An 18212-nucleotide genomic window follows, 5' to 3' on the forward strand; every position below is an offset into this window, starting at 1 on the left:
CACACATCAAAACTGGTTGTAGGTTGACATTAACATCTGGAATGGCCTTCTCAAAGACCCGACCTCAACCCTACTGAAAGTGGACTACGCTTGGTCCATGCAGGAAGAGTGGTCAAACGTCCAGCCAGGATTATATCAGAAGTTATTAAGTTATTAAATACTGTTATTTTTGCTGTGCAATGTATGTTTTTTGTTTTATTTTCCCAGTATTCTGTGCAAGTTTTCCTCTTTTCTTTTTTAAATAATGTATATAAATTTCTCTTATATTCTTAAGTGTGCATAGATTCTTTTCATACCCTAGATTTAGATTTATTTGTTATTTATATTGTACAATCAATGGTGAATAAAAGCACCAAAATGATATTCTGATGTGCACTAACTGGTGTGTGTGCTGAATGACAATAAAGTGGCTATTTATTCTGTTCTGTTCTTCTAAAGATGTATGCCGTGAGCATCTATCCAGCTATGGGTCGAGTGCTCCCTCTATACTTGAAACGTGGGTATTACAGGTAACTGAAACACAATGGCAGGAGGTGTTCGCTTTTAATGGTTTTATTTAAGTTTGAGCTGCTGCATCAGAAGTTCCCAGCACGACTCATGTTGATGTTAAACTGCTTCCCCTTTAATATTTTGGACCATTTGGTGAGACTAATTTATGACATCACTTTAACTGTAGCACAGATATTGGGATAAATATAACATCCTAACCGTGTCAGTCTTTATCCACGATCACTACTTTTAAAACACTTCTTTTTCCCGGTAGTTGGCTCCAGTATCCCACCTTACAGCATCCTGCTTGCAGCAATAAATATGGACACTTCCGTGTTATGATGTACGTCACCGGAGTGACACAAAACTCCCACAATGCAATGTTACGTAGACCTCAGCTAAACAACAAGCCGCACCTGAGCCTGAATGGTTTTAAATAGCCGGTCCGGATCGTCTGCCCCCGCTGTTTCTGTCCGGAGGTGGTCTGCCGGAGCTGGCTCGTTTTAGGTATGCTGTCCCGACAAATATGAGCGGATAGCCCTTAGCTAAGTAAGCTAACGGTAGTTATCATTGGCTGCTTCTAATTTAGCACAAATAAGCGTCTTTGAAGACATTTAGCTACAAATGAATCTCGGAAGCATGTTAGATTCTCGTAACTGGTTAATAATGAGTTGTGCTGTTACTCTGAGGTAATTAGTGCTTTTGAAACTAGCACTGATTCGGTGTAGTTGGGGCTAAATGTTCTGCTTATTTAAAGTTGAGTAATCGATTTGTTTTGCAGTGCACAGTTAGCAGGTGAGCACTGAAACTGCTGCTTTTAGCCTGCTACAACTTCAAGATAACGACTTAACAACATTTTTTAAAAAAAAACAACTTCTTGCTTTTATCATTTTAAAACTTAAATCAGAAAAACACCCCGTCTTTACTCTAATTTTCTGCGTCCACCTAAAATGTGACCACAAAAACGAAACAAAGCAACAAAAGGCCAAAGGAGCTTGGAAAGAAAAGCGTCTGGACTTCTTTAAGTTGCTTGAAGACGTCTCACCTCTCATCCGAGAAGCTTCTTCAGTTCTGAACTTCAAGCAACTTAAAGAAGTGCAGACGCTTTTCTTTCCAAGCTCCTTAGACTACGATGACTGAGAACCTTCACAGACATAAAGCAACAAAAGTGGGCACAATATAATTCTCATGGTCCTCCTGCTCGACCATCCCAGATGTACCTAAAAGTTTTATGCTCCAAATTGTATTAATATATACAGATTTCTGTGAAGTTTAAAGCTTTTATAAGATGCTTTTCTAGATAATTTTATTAGAAAAATGGGGTTTCCAGCAGGTTTGTTCACACTTTGAAATCTGAGGCAATGTTTGAACTTGAACAGCTCAAAAAGTATTAAAGATAAAAGTCTGATGTATCCTTTGGGCTTTCTTACCATAAAAATGAACCACTAGTTAGGAACGGGTACTTTAAAAGTGTCAAAGCGGTCCTGTGAAGTCCCGTGTTTGAGCACAAACTAATACATTCATGTTGCAAAAGAGTGATCATTTCCAAACAGTATAAAGTCAAACTTCACAGTAATGCAAAATAAAACATGTAAAACACTTTTAACTTTAAATTCTTCATCAAAATCTCCATATTTTTACTCAACTGTGATGCTGGTTGAGTAAATATGACAAAAACAAAAATGTCAGCACATAGTGTGATACAAATAAAACGCCATCCTAGAGTTTTCAGATGGTACTCTGTAGGACTGCCTGATTTTTGTTCAACTTTAGATTTTTTTGATGTGTTGGTTCCAAATTACATATCTTGATTTATTTTTTATGATGGGGGTGGACTATTGTAAAATCCAAATATCTTAAAACACAAAAATTTCACAGCGTTCATTTTATATATCCAAAACTTGGTCCATAAAAACTTTTAGGCAAAGATTGTGGTTGCAAAGAAAGTGTTATCACAATGGGATGACTTTTACATTGTCTCGATTAAACTGCTTGCTTATTTATTAACTCCCTTGTTTGTATTGCACAGCTGTGTCCTCCCACTCTGCGGTTGAGGGTTCAGGGTCCAGGATGGATCCCGACTATGAACATCGCCTCCTACGCCAAATTAACACCGAGAATGACATCTTTGTGAGTCGTTCGCTTAGTTTCTCCTCCTCTTCCTAGTTTTCATCATTAATAATATGATAAAGTGTCATTTTTTTCCATCCCTTCATCTGATTTGAAATTTGCTTTATTAATTTATTCCTTGTAGAGAATTATTCTTTTATCTACTCTGATATTGTAACCACATTGGCTGTAGTATGGGAACTTAATAAAGATGTGCATCAGTGCTGAATGTGTGACATTATTAAGTTAGATCTTAGATGACGTAATCACTAACAAACCTCTGTGTTCATAAACGTACATACTTAATGATAAATGTTTGTGTTGCAGAAACTGCAGAACAGTCGGACACCCGCCGGCTCACCACTGTCCTCGCCCACTAAGCTTGGAGACCGATTCATACCTACCAGAGCGGGGGCAAACTGGAATATCAACTTTCACAGGATCAACGTGAGGCTGTGTTTTAAGTTTTGGGTTTTTGTAAGAGAGCTGTGTGGACACACCCAGTGGTTCAAGTTCTAATTCTGATGTTGTGGAAATTTTTTTTGTTTTGTTTTGTCACTTTAAGTCTTTAAAATTCTTGAAAGAGCATCTCAGAGCACTTCTGTGTTTTATTTAAGCAGCGAAAATAGCCGACAGTAGGGAAACTGTCTCAGTGTCCACAGCTGGTGAGGTCGCTCCTCTCTGGGCTTTGACAGCAACTTCATGAATTAGTGGAAATTAAATAGTCGTGTAAGTCGGCTGGTTCGGGTTATGGAGGGAAGACTCAGATTTACTGTTTCATATTTTCTAAAGTTGTGATGTTTGTTTTCCAAATGTTTAAAATGGTAAAAATGAAGGCGAACCCTTGAATGATGATTGCTTGGTTTGTTGTGTGAAATAATTTACAGTGTAAATGTTATAAATTGATCAATAATCTTTATGATTTATGTGCAGGAAAATGAGAAGTCACCGACTGTGAACAAAAAAACAAAGGATGCCTCTTCTGACAATATCAAAGGTGAATATGTTTTGAAATTGTCTAAATTTTGCTGTTTCCTTGTTATTCTTTTATACCTGCACATGAATCAAATATCACTGCTGTCGTCGCTGTAGCAGACGGGCTGGCCTACTCTGCTTTGCTGAAGAATGAGCTGTTGGGAGCAGGAATAGAAAAGATCCAAGATCCCCAGACGGAGGACAGACGTCTGCAATCGTCCCCGCCCGAGAAGAGGAGTCTCTTCTCTGTATGGAAGTCTCAGATTCTCTCGGTCATCCATGTTTGTGCTCTGATCAGACCTCTGTTTGCTCTAATGATGCACCTTTACTTTTCAGTACTCGCTCAACACCAAAAGCTTGTCATCAGAAGACGGCGCCAACGTCTCTCCCTACTCGTTATCACCCGTCAGCAATAAAAGGTAAGAGCGCTGTTTGAGCTCTAAAGTTTGAGATCATCCCTGCACTTTGGAGTCACGTTATACCTGAACTTCCTGTTGCAGTCAGAAGTTGTTGCGTTCACCAAGGAAGCCAACTCGCAAGATCTCCAAGATTCCCTTTAAAGTCCTGGATGCTCCAGAGCTGCAGGATGACTTTTATCTTAACCTGGTGGACTGGTCGGCTCTCAATATGCTCAGTGTGGGGCTGGGCACGTGTGTTTACCTGTGGAGCGCATGCACCAGCCAGGTACCGATACTGGAGTGTAAATTTCTGTTTGTTGTTGCAACAGTGACTCACTAGCTAAGTGTCCTCAGGTGACCAGACTGTGCGATTTGTCAGTAGAGGGCGACTCTGTCACATCGGTCGGATGGTCTGAAAGGGTAAGTACACGTAGCAGACTACTGTCAAAGAAACCTGTTAGTTGTTTTTTGTTATTAAGAAGATGCTTTGCACTTTGTTTTAGGGTAACCTTGTAGCCGTGGGAACTCACAAAGGCTATGTTCAGATCTGGGATGCTGCTGCTGGCAAAAAGCTTTTTGCCTTGGAGGGCCACACAGCCAGAGTTGGTGAGTTAGTGTGATCGTGGCTTCAGAAATGATCCTAAAGGAATACTTGAAAAATCAGCCAGGATAAAGTTGAGACATCTTGGAGGTCATTCAAGCGGAGCAACTAAGACTGTCTAAGCTGAGGCTTAAGTTAAAGTTACTCTGATTACAGGAGCTCTGGCTTGGAACGCCGACCAGTTGTCTTCGGGAAGCCGAGATCGTATGATCCTCCAGCGAGACGCGCGGACGCCTCCGCTGCAGTCAGAGAGGCGCCTGCAGGGACACAGACAGGAAGTGTGCGGTTTGAAGTGGAGCACTGACCATCAGCTGCTCGCCTCTGGTGGAAATGACAACAAGGTAGTTTTGTTTTTTATGATGATATTGATATTTAATCAACCACAAAGACTTTACGGATTTGCTTTGCTCACTGATGATGTGTTCGATTTGTGGTCTTAGCTGTTGGTGTGGAACCACTCGTCGCTCAGTCCCATGCAGACGTACATCGATCACCTGGCTGCAGTTAAAGCCATCGCCTGGTCCCCCCATCAGCACGGCCTGCTGGCCTCGGGCGGCGGCACCGCCGACCGCTGCATTAGATTTTGGAATACCCTGACATCGCAGCCGCTGCAGTGCATGGACACCGGCTCTCAGGTCTGCAACCTGGCCTGGTCCAAACATGCTAATGAGCTGGTAAGAGACCCCACATGCACAGTGGATGTGCTGTCCGCGGATTTATTACCATTTGTAATTGTGAAGACACTGATTAAAAATGTAGGTCAGCAGCGATGCGTTAAGAGTAGGGATGGGTATTGTTTAGGTTTTATCCAATACCGGTGCCAAACCGGTACTTTTGAAACGGTGCCGGTGCTTAAACGGTGCTTAAAGAACGGAAAACACAAACTTTGTCCAAAACCCTCTCATGTTTTTTTTCTGCAGTTTTGGGGCATATATGGCATCACTCTTGGCTGGAAGCAGTGCTTAAGCAATGGAAAAAAAACACAAACCTCTCATGTTTAACTGTTTTCCACTTTTTCTTTGGTCATTTTAGCCTTTTTGGCCAGGGTGAAGGGAGTATCTGCCATCAAACAAGAGGACAGCCGCATGTAGCTATGATGATGTTTGCTAGTTCACCTTACGTGTATTAATGTAATAACGTGGTTAGCCTACTCAACGTAAATTAGCTACTCACGCAGAGAAGAACGGCTGCTGCTGCCACCATCATCCGTCATCATGTCTGCTACACTGGCAGGGCTAGGGGCCAGGACTCTCCTCTTTGTGTTTTTGGGGATGTTGCATAACAGGCAACCCACCCGCAGTAGATGCGCTCGGTGTGAGGTCTCGCAGCAAGCTATCAAATACGGTGCATTTCTCGGCTTTTAACAAAATGCTATACGTCGCCAGGTGTTTCATCAGATTCGAGGTGTTACCTCCTTTGACAGTATCACAGTATCAGCTTAAAGCACTTGTTGCTGCTGAGTTTGCATCTTTTGCTGTGAAGTACAGCCAGACTTTTGACCGCTTCGCCTTGGGCATTTTTAATCTGTAGCTCTGCTCTAAAAGAACGTACGTACCTGGCCCCGCCTACTATCCTTGGAAAGGTAAAATGATTGGCTAGAATCCAAAGTGTGTGACATCTCAGGGGAAAAAAAGCACCGAAATGTGCGCTGCTTTTCGGTCTGGTTACTACCGTTTATGTCATTATGGCAACGGATACCGGTACTCATCCCTAGTTAAGAGCATTTTCTGAAGTCGATTGGATACATGTACAGAGCTGTTCTGATTGGCCAGCTCCAGGGGCTTCTGCATGGATCGACCTCAGCTCTATAATCATGAGTGAGGGAGATTAAAACTCAACTCTGTTTCGTTGCATGTAAAATTAGCGTAAACCTACGAGTGCAGAATGAATCCTGTTTTGTGTGTTTTATTGAAAATGACAAACTTCAGAATTAAGAATAGCTGCAAAATTACTGATTTGTCGTTGCTGGACCCAAAACTGGCAGGTAGGTGAGTCTTACTGTCACATAAGGTAACTGTCATGTTTGATTTAATGTGAACTTTAAATACACAGATAAAGAGATTAATCATTTTGTATTAGTGATGAGCAGGATGACAGATTCTGTCAGGCAGGAGTCTCGTACTTTATTCTTCATCAGTCATGCTCTTTATTATTAAGGACGTGATTTATATCTTTAGTGATCCTCCCCCAACCCACTCAGTCACTGACTCTTCAGATATCTTATGGGGGGAAGATGGATGGAGCATGCTAATCATCTTTCCAGCCCTTTTAATGACATTTTGAATTTGTGATCCGAGCTTGACACAAAGGTTATCCGTTATGGAGAATGGGTTCAACAGTTACCCCATAAAACGGTAACATAATGGTTTGGACCTGTGCAGAGGGAAGGATAGTGGAAGACTACAGAGAAGGTTCGTGGATGCAGTGAAGGAGGAAATGCAGAGGGTTGGTGCGACAGAGGATGCTGGGGATAGGCTGAGATGAGGCAGATGATCTGCTGTGGCGACCCCGAAAGAAAGAAGAGGTTTTCAGAGATTAAGCTCGCTGTTAATTCAGCTATATCGCCCTTACATACTGTGATGGCCACACCCATGACTGCACTCTAAAAGTCGGTAACTCTGATGTATTCTTTATTTCTTCATTAATAATAATAACACACTTCAGTTTGCAGTACGTTTATTGTTTGGTTTGGATACATTTGTTTGTAAGCGCGCACATTTAGTTTGCTTATGTATTTATACCAATTTATTTCTGATTCTTGGTTTGATTTTTGTATAGTCTTTGTCTGGCCTCCCTCACCGATCGTGGCAGGTAAGAAACAGGTAAAGGAAACAAAAGGTGGCGTTTAAAGCAGTGAAATGCATAGAGGGGATGATTGGACCGCACCACCACCTCCTGCTGAAGGGGGAGAAAGTGTGTTTTCTTTAGTTAAATGTTGCGACGCATAGCGTTTTTTTTTTTAAAAGCCGAGAAATGCGCCGTATTTGATAGCTTGCTGCGAGACCTCACACCGAGCGCATCTACTGCGGGTGTGGTGCCTGTTATGCAACATCCCCCAAAAACACGAAGAGGAGAGTCCTGGCCCCTAGCCCTGCCAGTGTAGCAGAAATGATGAGGATGATGATGCAGCAGCAGCCGTTCTTCTCTGGGCGAGTAGCTTAATGTTGTTCGTGTGTAATTTACGTTGAGTAGGCTAACCACGTTATTACATTAATGCATGTAAGGTGAACTAGCAAACATCATCATAGCTACATGCGGCTGTCTTCTTGTTTGATGGCAGATACTCCCTTCACCCTGGCCAAAAAGGCTAAAATGACCAAAGAAAAAGTGGAAAACAGTTAAACATGAGAGGTTTTTGGACAAAGTTGGTGTTTTTTCCATTGTTTAAGCTTCCAGCCAAGAGTGATACCATATATGCCCCATAGCTGCAGAAAATGTTTGAGTTTAGGGTTTAGTTTTGATTTTCTTCTTTGGTGTTTAGTTTATTAACAAACTGGACTGTGCTGCATCGTTTTGTGGTTTGTTTACTTCTGTTGTGTCATAGTGGTCTGATCAGCCATTATATGTGTGTCATTTCCTGTTTAGGTCACTCATGTTTGTTTGGTTTGTTGAGGTCACAGTTCACTGTTTCTTTGACTTCTTTCATGAGGTCAACATTTACTGTTTGTAAATAAATGAAAACCCATTTTCGGATCATTCCTGCGACTCCTGCTTTTTCAGCTCGGTCCATCACACATACATGAACTGGAGTTCGCTGTTAAAAACAACAAAAAGCAAACAAATGCTTTTCTTTTTCAGGTAAGCACCCACGGATACTCTCAGAATCAAATCTTGGTGTGGAAATATCCAGCTCTCACTCAGGTGGCCAAGCTTACAGGACACTCCTACCGAGTGCTCTACCTGGTCAGTCTGGGTTTTTTTTCTCTCCACTGATAATATAAATGGCCTGTATTTATATAGCGCTTTACTTTAAATAAGAACATTATTGAGATAAAATTCGAATGACTTGTTGTACTCTCTAGGCCATGTCTCCAGACGGTGAGGCGATCGTGACGGGAGCTGGAGACGAGACTTTACGCTTCTGGAACGTTTTCAATAAAACGCGCTCGACAAAGGTGAGAAAGCATCGACAACAAACCCCGCCCATTTTAATACCCGCTGAAAACATTAACCAAGTTTCTTCATTTTTTGTTTCAGGAATCTGTATCAGTTTTAAATCTCTTCAAGAGGATACGGTGACTTTAAGCACCTTTTTTTTTTTTTTTTTTTTTTTTTTTTTTTAAAGAAATAAAATCCTGCCATCATCGGCGGATAGCTCAGCCGCCCGGTGCTAAAGACATAAAGTACAATCAGAGGCTTATTGTGAGTTTTCTTTTCACAAAGGGAATGACAGCAACACCTAGTTTTATTTTTATTTTTTAAAATTGTGTGAAAAATTCTTTTGCACCTGCTGTGAGTGTATTATTTGTATTGTATGCTTAAAAAATGTAAAAGTGGGTGGTTTTTTTTTTCTTTCTTTTTTGTCAGTATACAAAAGTAGAAATCACAAGCCTTAAGAATATTGGTATCATCTGAAATGTGTTTTGTTTACCTCAGATTTAATTTATTTAACACACTTATTATACAAAAGACATTCAGAGACTTATTTTTACACCATTGTTCATAGGATGGAGGTTTGGAGTGATTTAATGACATATTATACTATGAATAAATAAAAAAACAAGCACCATGGTTATTGTGACCTTTGGACTGTGGTTGAGAGGAGGTGACTGAGTACACAAAGTCTAATGCTGTGCATTTAGACGTCTACTGAATTGCTGATTATTTGCAGTAAAACAAATAAAAGATACTCAGGAGCCACTTTCTGACTTTGTGTTTATTTATTTATTTTTCACAACTTGTACAGCGTGGATGGAAAACCCGCCAGTGCATTCAGAATTGTTATAATTTCTTCGCGGCATAAATTGAACAAGCTGCTGGAAACATTCCTCAGAGATTCTGGTAAACTTGTTGCAGTGTTTAAGAAAAAACAACCAAACAGTTTTAGATCATTCGAGTTTTGTGATGTGGCGCCTTATCCTCCCCAGACGCAACCATCAGAAGATGAGTACACTGTGGTCATAAGGGAATATGGTCAGCAGCAGAACTCTGGTAGGCTGTCGCATTTAAGTGATGCACAACTGATACTTCTGGACCCGGTGTGCCGAGATGATATTCCTCACACCACCACACCACCATCAACCAGCCTGAACCACTTGCACGGGGCAGGGCGATGCCATGCTTTCATGTTGTTTGCACCAAACTCTTTACCGTGTGAATGTGAAAGCAAAAATTGAGCCTGATCAGACCGGACAAAGTTTTACCGAGCTTTTGTTGTTCACGTTTGATGAGCCAGTATGAATTAAAGCCTCAATTTCCTGTTCCTGGCTGATAGGCACAAAGTATGGTCTTCTGCTGCTCTAACTCATCTGCATTCAAAGGTGCTCTTCTGCATCCCTTGAGTGAAACGAGTTGTATTCCCTTGACCTCTGACATCAACACGGCAAATTCAAAGTCACTTAAATCACCTTTCGTCTCCATTCTGATGCTTGGGTTGAACTTCAGCAGGTTGTCATGAGCATGTGTGTATATATACCAAATGTCCCTGATTAGAAGTCATGTGAGTAGCAGATCAGATTTTGGGGTTGAACAGTGCAATAAATAACATGACAAACAACATCTTTTAAATTATCTCCACGTTTAAAAAAAAAAAAAGAATATTGTCTTCTGGATCATTACATGATTTTCATTATGTGAGATGTTTGTGTAAAATCAAAGCTAAGGCACAGTCTGTGCTGATGACAGCAAATGGCTGTAGTTGTAATTGCTCTCCAATCCAGCAGGTGGCGGTACTTTTTTCCTCTTCCTCTGTGGTCGTTGATCGGAAATGCTGTCGACAGGCGGGAACTTGAAAGTTTGAGTAGGTTTAGGTTAAACAATATTCCCGTTTTAGCGCCGTAAACTGTTTTTATTGAATTAAAGAGGCATCTTTCGTGGGAGCACGGTAAGTTGGAGGGACATCTGTGAATTACGTGCACTCATTAAGCTAACTACGCTGGCTGATGATAATAGTCTCCTGTTGTTGTTTCTAGCTTTAGCTCGTTACCCGCTGTTATTTGTCAGGATGGGAGACAGAAATCTTGTTCAGGACTTGAAACGCTGGGCGACAGAGGAGTTTGGGCTGCCCCCGGACAGGCTGCCTAATGACAGCTATTTTAAAACGTAGGTATCTACACTTATATGACCTGTCATCAATGTTATTACCTAACTTTTTAGCCTTGAACTAATGTTGATTGTTTTCCAGACTCTGTGTTGGGACGGGGAAGTCGATATGGAAATATGTCACCCAGCATGTTTTCCAGCAAAGGTGAGACTTTGCTCCCGCTTGCTTTTTGTTTTGTTTTATAAACCTTTTGATCACTAAATTATAACGAGAGCACGGCTCATTTCCTGTCCTCAAACATTTACTCAGGACTCTGGTTCATTACAAAAGAAAAAACATTTGTATGAATGGCCTGTTTTCTAAAATAAACTGCAACCTCTGACTGATTTCTGTCTTTTTAGGAATGTGAGGATCATGCGTGGCAATCTTCAGTGGTATCCTTTTTGGTCTTGACTTGATTTGCAAAGCTTCCAGCTTCTTTCCAACAGACTTTACATTTCTCCCGGACCTGAATGTTACCTTTCTTTGTTATTTATTTGCGCTGTTATCCTTGACATTGTTATTAGGTATAAATCGCTTCAAGACAAAGAGGTAGGCTGCAACTTATTTCTTTTCCCCAGCAGTTATAATTTAGTTTAATTGTTAGTGATTGCGCTTCACAAAGTGGAGTGTCTGTAAAAGCTATGTTTGTGTTTACTGGTGTGCAGTCTTGTCAGGCTGAGGGCCAGAGTGAGGCTGCAAGGCGTAAAGATCTCCAGAAGAAGATAGAGCAGCTGAAAGAAGAGATTAGTCACCTGGACTCTCAGATGAGTGTTACAGAGGAGCAGATGGCCACACAAGGTTAGTCCATCATATACACTGTGGGCAGGACTTCCAGCCATTCCGCCATAATTTTCCTCCAGTCAGGGTTGTGAGGGGACTGGAGCCTGTCCTGCTGAGTGAGACGCAGTGCACATTGGACACTAACGCAGAGACAGCAACCGATCATTCTCACATTCACACCTATGCTCAATTCAAAATCATCAGTTGATGTGTTGTCACTACTTTGATTAGATGCAAACATGTCTGATGTTGTGTATGTTTGTTTCAAAAGGTACTGAGTTACACTTTGTGATTGTTTTCTTATATAAAGATAAAATAATTAAAGTTAAAATGAGAGAAGTTCTGAAAAAATATCTTTTTCACACATTTCACATGGTGACAGGTTCAGCTCAAATATATTAGTTATACCACAAAGTGCTGAAAAGGTTGAATCGGTGATATCAGTTTTCTCAACTTAATTTACATGGCTGTGAAAAGATCTTTCTTCTTTAACTTTTGTTGAGGGTGAACGGCAGAAATGGTTTTTCTCTACTATTTTGCCGTTTGCGTTTAATAGCTGCATTTTCTGCTGTGATTACACAGAGAGCTCTATCAGTCGAACCTGGGCCCAGGTGGAAGACGGCCAACGCAGAGAGCTGCTGCTTCAGGCTTTCAGGCAGCGCTGCATCTCGAGCTGCAAGGATCTTTCTGATGATGTCCAACAGATCAGTGTGCACTGCCAGGCTCTGGAACAGATGGCCAGGTAAGACAAAACATTTACTAATACATTTTAAGTGAAAATGAGCCGCGATGCCTTTTACATGTTTTTCTTTTTGTGTGTGTGTTTATTGCAGAAAAGCAGAAATTGAAGTGCTGTTTGATAAATCTTCTTGCAACAGCCTCAATGTCAAAGTGGCAACAGAGGCACAAGTTCTGGTAAAACATGCCCGAATCTGTATTTTACTTAAGTTTAAAATTTAGAATGTTTATCAGACAGATATAGCTGCTTTGGAGGGACTCTGTGTGTTTTCTATCCATCAGACAGACATTCAGACTTGGGGCCAATTTATAGTTACCAGTTAAATGGTAAATGGCCTGTATTTGTATAGCGCTTTACTAGTCCCTAAGGACCCCAAAGTGCTTTAACCAACCAGTCATCCACCCATTCACACACTGGTGTTAACCCAACATTACTTCACCTAACCTTACCTAATGTATGCTGGGAGAAATGTTAACATTCGCACAAATCTGGAATCAGTTGCTTACCGAGGCAACTGTAGCATATCAGCTGCTGACTTCATGAAATCATCCATTACTTTTGTTTTCTTTCTTTAGCGCGATGTGAGAGAGCTGTGTGACGACAGGGTCCACTTCTATCAGTCTTTACAAGAGTGCGAATCGAAAACACAGCACTCTGCAGCCACACAGTAAGGACCGCAGACTGTACTCGATTTAAGTTATTCAGCTTTTAAAATGTATTTAGTTTCTTGTTTGTTTGTTTTCCCTGTAGTATGACCCGTGAGCAGCGGACTGCTGTATTCCAGTACTGGCTGAGTGCTGTTGAGGTTGGTGTGTTTGTGTCTGATTTTACAAAATATTTTTGTATTTGTGTTAACACTGTCTTTAATTTTGACTTTGCATTAACACGCTGTTGCTTGTTGTGTCACCAGAACGTGTTGGGTACTTACCCTCCAAACCATGTTCTATCAGCGCTGCAGTATTTGGCTTCAAGAGAGCAGAAGGTATTGGAGGAGAAACTGTCGTCTCTGGACGTGACACGGGATGTAACAGCTCTGCAGTAAGGCAGTGACTGGGATCTTTCATTTCATGTTATGCTTCCAGATTTCCAGTGTAATGCATTTTAAAAATGTATTTATTTATTTTTTGACATGCAGGTTCCGCTATGAAAGCGATCACCTTCTGGATATGTCAGCAGAAGAGGAAAATGAGTTGCCACCAGTTAAAACCCTCTTAGAGGTGCGGTCACATTGCAGTATACCAATAGTAACGCAGACAAAACCATGTTCATACCATCATGATGAAAAATAGCACACCCCCTGTTAATTCTAACAGTTTACATATCAGGACATAATAAAGATAATCTGGTCTTAAAATGAGGTAAATACAAACAATAGCACATGTCATATTAAACCATATCATTGTTGATTTAACAAAAACTAATCCAAAATGCAGAAACAGTGTCAAAGGTTAAACACACCATATGATTCAGTAGCTTGTAGAACCAGCTTTAACAACAATGTCACATTTGCTGATGATCAGTGAATGAAATAAACAGAAGCAGTAAGAGTGGACTTATTTTTTCACACATTATGTCCTGATACATAAAATCTTGATCGAACCATGATCATCTCTTTCTTTTTCCTGGAATCTGCGATTGGTAACTTTTCATGCATAGACCCGCATGTGATTGTTGCTGCAGGCTGCTTGGGAAGAAGTGGAGCAGAACTTGGTGGAACTGGCCCAGACTCGCTCCAGAGTCCAGCAGCTCAAAAACCAGCTGCAAACCCGTAAGAAGGACGCTGAGCTCGAGGTGTCCAGTATTAGAGATGAGCTCCAGGATGATTCCTTGGCACTGTAAGTTCATTCCAATTCACTCTCTGCCTTTGCCATACATTTCATGTTTTTTTTGCAGTACTTCACCTTGGGAGTTGGGTTTCTGTGTGTGTGTGGGGGGGGCAACAAACAGCCACTGTTATTGTTGTTGTTTTTATCTGAATGTTACAATGTTTTTAAACTTTGTATTTACATCCTGTTTGAAAACAGCTATGTGAGCTCATTTTAATTAGTGGTAATATCTTTAGAGGCAATAATTTTGTCTCGTCTTCTACATGCTTTTTATTTTCCTTGCGCTCTGAACTGTTAGATCAGCTCTCGAGGTGGAACTGCAGTGTGTGATGCAGGCAGCCGCCAGGGATTATGTCAGAGACCGCTGCATCCAACTTGACCAACATGCCCAAAGTCGACAGGAGGCGCTAAGAAGCCTTCGCAGGCAGTGGCAGAGCATACTGGACTTCAGACAACTAGTGGTGAGAGTTGACAGACAATATTTTGGGATGAAATATTTTCTACATGCATTATATATTGTAGATCTGTGGTCTAGATGGTTGCTAGGTGTGAGGAGACTGACTTTTTGTCAGCATTTGTCACATCATCGCAGCAATTTCCTAATGTTGTAAACCTGCTCAACATTTGGCAATAAAACCCTTTCTGATTCTGATCATAAAAATAATCATGTTCTGCTTTCTTGTTTTTATAGCTTCTCAGACAAGAGCAGATCAGAGGTCTGATTAAGGGGAACTCGACAGCCAAGACGCAGCTGATTCATCTTCACAGAGAGGTCAGGATCAATGACAGTGAAATATGTTTGATGAGAGGCTTCAGTCTGGGGTGAAAAACGAGAGTGACTAAAATTTAATTCTTATGGGGTTTTTTTTGTAGCACTCTGAGGATTTTAATCTTTGTGTTTTGTCTCAGTTAGAGGAATTCATCCAGGCAAAACTAGTGGCACAGTTTGAAGATGTGACCACTGCAGCCAACAGTCTAAGGAACGCTGTGTCTAAGGAGGCCAGACAGATGGGAACAGTTTCACTTCTTTCACTGGACCGCAGAACTATCGAAGGGTATGAGCATGTTGCTTGGTATCCCTCTATTTGCCTTGTTGGTGGTACATCTGTGGGCCCAGCTGCAGTGAATCAAAACAAAAACATATTTAATTGTTGTCCTTGTCCAGCGGTGACATTCGCTGACCAGAAATATAATTCCATTTTGTTTTGTTTAGTATGCAACGAATTCCTGCATCGTGGTTGTCCATCCATCGCTTGCGGTCCCCGACCTTCAGCAGCGTGTGTCAGAGTCTGGCATTCCCTCTGTACAAGGTGAGTTCTGGCATATAATATGTAAAGTATTGCAGTTTTACTGTTTTCTCTTTGATTCGGCTCGCTCTCACGCTCATGTTTTGCTACAGTTGCAATCTGTTTGTGATGATATGGTGATTAATTAGTGAAAATTGCAAATCTGTGTCCCTCCCTTACCATCTAAATACCACAGAAATTCATTTAATTACTTGCATTGAGAGCCCAGCCAGAAACTCATAGGTTTAAAACATTCTTTCACAAATTGCGACGTAGTTACTGCAGGTCAGTTGTTTATTGCAAATCGACAGGCAGTTGGAGTCGTCTCTTACAAATGAAGATTCAAGATTCTTTATTTGTCACGTGCATGGTTATACAGGTATAACACGCAGTGAAACTGGACCTGATAGGCTCCTCTGAACGCTCTGCAGACGAGCTCTTCTGTTCAGCTGACTCCGAATGATTGCATCGTTCAGGCAGACTGTCCGTGTTCGTAAATTAGACACCGATTATTTGCAGACAACCTTTGCAGTCGCCTTGTGATTGAAGGTGGTTGCCAGAGTTTGGAAGTCTTGCACACTCAAACTCAGGGCGTCCAGTTGGAGTTGGTTGCTGAACGCTAAAAACATTCAATGCAGTCACTGGGCAACCACTTCATTCTTCCTTCCTTCCTTCCTTCCTTTGCTGAAAGGAGGTTGCTATGATGATCTTGCTTTAGTGTGACTGAGTCATTTGCTTCAGTAAAAGTAGATGTTAGTCAGTGGAGCATTGTTCTGAACTGGTGACATCATGATTTTGTGTTGTATTATTTTAAAATATTCAAATTGTAATTTCAGTCACTAAAACAAACAGTTTATTCAGTCATGCTGCCTGGGTAATGGCCTCCAAAGAAATCTTCTAAAGGGACTTAGTGACCGTCTCACTATCCTAACATCACTTATGTTTCCTGTGGATCTTTCTCAAATCATTTTCTACAAAATCAGTGTTTGCAGCCAATTCTTAAATGTGGCCTAAGTGATTGTAACGGACGGTCATTGATCGATGCTGAACCCCTCACAACCAGGGATGATAAAAATTGCATCTTTGAAAGTCAGTTTCACTGAGCAGAAGGAAAATAGAGTTCCATGTACCAAAGCTGCTGGGAGGTGTCCTTTTTCACTGTTTTATTTTTCCTCATATATTGCATATTAGTAACTTTTTTGACTTTCACACCCGACTTCAGGCTCCGGAGGAGTTGTGTTCCCGATCTCGCTCACAACAGCTTGAGCTGCGTTTTCTTCGTCAGTTACTTCAGCTTCACTCTGCCACTCTGCAGAAGATAAAGAAGGAAGCGGATCAGCTGGAGGCATCTGATCAAAAGGGTAACCAGGAGAACTTATCGGGAGATAAGAGATTTAAAGCATTTGGTTTAAACACAAATGAGGGCAGTGTTTGGTGTACACGTACTTAATATGTTGAGAAATTTCCTCAAAAAATAAAATGCTCAGTGGATTTTTAGTAACATACTGCTGTCTGTCTGCACTCTTAGCTCTCCTGTCCAGAGTCATGGAGGAGGACCAAAAGCTTCTTAAGTCTTTGGTACCAAGAGTCCGAGGGCTCACTCACCGCTGTGCACAGGGCCTTTCTTATGGGGACCAAGTCAAAACCGCCATCTCTTATTGGTGAGACGCATCTTTTAAACCGATAACCTGTTATCATTTTAATTGCTGCTTAATCGAGATTTCTCCTTTCTAATCTGGGTGTATTTTTACAAATTGAGATCTGGGAATTACCTAGAGTGATACGGTTACCTGAACAACATCTGCAAGTGAATGGACGAGTTATCACTAAAAGAGCATGTTTTAAACACTCATTAGAACTACTTCCTGGTTTAACCTTTAGACAATACTAAGATTATTCGTGCACACTTTTGTAAGTGTTTTTTCTTTCCAAATGTAAGTGATTTAGGCAGTTTTAATGATCTTTCATTGATTGTCTGACTAGGCTTTTGTTGCTGGAGTCCATTATGGAGAGATAAATGTACTTGCCATTTTTAACTGGTCTCCGTAATGCAATGGATAAATTACACCTGGTCAGTGATTCTGATTATTATTGACTTTTTTCTTTTTTTAAATGTAGAAGCTTAATCCAGGTACGGAAACTGACTGATAGTGGTTTAAGTCATCTAATTATAGTTTTGCAGCTCAAACTATTTCAAAAAAGACCAGCTTTCTTAATTCTTTGGTAGTAAATGAAGTCTTAAACCTTACTGTCAACTTGCCTATCTACAGACAGGTGATTACACCATTTCTAAATGACTTCATGGCTTGAATTAAAAAAAAAAATAAAATTCATGCTAGTACATCTGAGGCCAATATCTAACTGAATTTATTGGCTCTAATTATTTTCCATTCATGCCCTTGCTCAGTAGTCCAGCGTCTCATTCTCTAGTTAACGTCCCTGTTTTGTGTGTTGTAGGTGGGAAAGGCCAGCCCAGCATGTCCTTCCCGAGGTCAGTAAAGGAGGACTGACTTTTCAGCAGTGGTTACAAAGGTGGAAACTAGCAGCAAAGTCCCCATAGTTTAATACTGTGATGGATTCCTTTCAGTGGTAGAATGAACACTGTGTTGTAGATATTTAATGCACAAATTGTGTTTGTTTGTTTTTTCTCTCATTTGTCATCATTACTCCTAATGTCTTACCATGTGTAAATCAGTCACTAATAAACCCTTTCGAAGCAAAATACTTGTTCCTTTCTTCTTTGCTTCCTCATATCCATTAAAGTT

The 18212-nt window shown here is 40.9% G+C and overlaps 2 protein-coding genes across 3 annotated transcripts; both read left to right on the forward strand.

Annotated features, from left to right (window-relative positions):
- Positions 1-826: 826 nt before the first annotated feature.
- LOC113016698 (fizzy-related protein homolog) lies at positions 827-9303 on the forward strand. Of its 2 annotated transcripts, none has more exons than XM_026159734.1 (14): positions 827-996; positions 2519-2619; positions 2926-3045; positions 3532-3595; positions 3694-3821; positions 3910-3992; positions 4074-4257; positions 4326-4391; positions 4475-4577; positions 4729-4913; positions 5013-5246; positions 8371-8475; positions 8595-8687; positions 8770-9303. In XM_026159734.1, the coding sequence occupies exons 2-14, from the start codon at positions 2560-2562 to the stop codon at positions 8809-8811; spliced, it is 1467 nt and encodes a 488-aa protein (XP_026015519.1). In that variant the 5' UTR covers positions 827-996; positions 2519-2559; the 3' UTR covers positions 8812-9303. The 2 variants fall into 2 exon arrangements, with proteins under 2 accessions (XP_026015519.1, XP_026015518.1); XM_026159733.1 differs by having other exon boundaries at positions 828-996; positions 3691-3821.
- A 1117-nt stretch (positions 9304-10420) lies between these two features.
- haus5 (HAUS augmin-like complex, subunit 5) lies at positions 10421-18169 on the forward strand. The gene is made up of 20 exons (XM_026158502.1): positions 10421-10615; positions 10704-10833; positions 10916-10978; positions 11176-11208; positions 11341-11365; positions 11482-11614; positions 12179-12338; positions 12430-12511; positions 12911-13002; positions 13086-13140; positions 13246-13373; positions 13471-13552; positions 14016-14170; positions 14460-14622; positions 14853-14933; positions 15071-15216; positions 15375-15471; positions 16670-16808; positions 16976-17108; positions 17905-18169. Exons 2-20 carry the CDS (start codon positions 10736-10738, stop codon positions 18005-18007), a joined length of 1968 nt encoding a protein of 655 aa, XP_026014287.1. The 5' UTR covers positions 10421-10615; positions 10704-10735; the 3' UTR covers positions 18008-18169.
- Positions 18170-18212: the final 43 nt, after the last annotated feature.

Source organism: Astatotilapia calliptera, chromosome 23 (genome assembly GCF_900246225.1).
Source record: "Astatotilapia calliptera chromosome 23, fAstCal1.2, whole genome shotgun sequence".
NCBI classification, from domain to species: Eukaryota; Metazoa; Chordata; class Actinopteri; order Cichliformes; family Cichlidae; genus Astatotilapia; species Astatotilapia calliptera.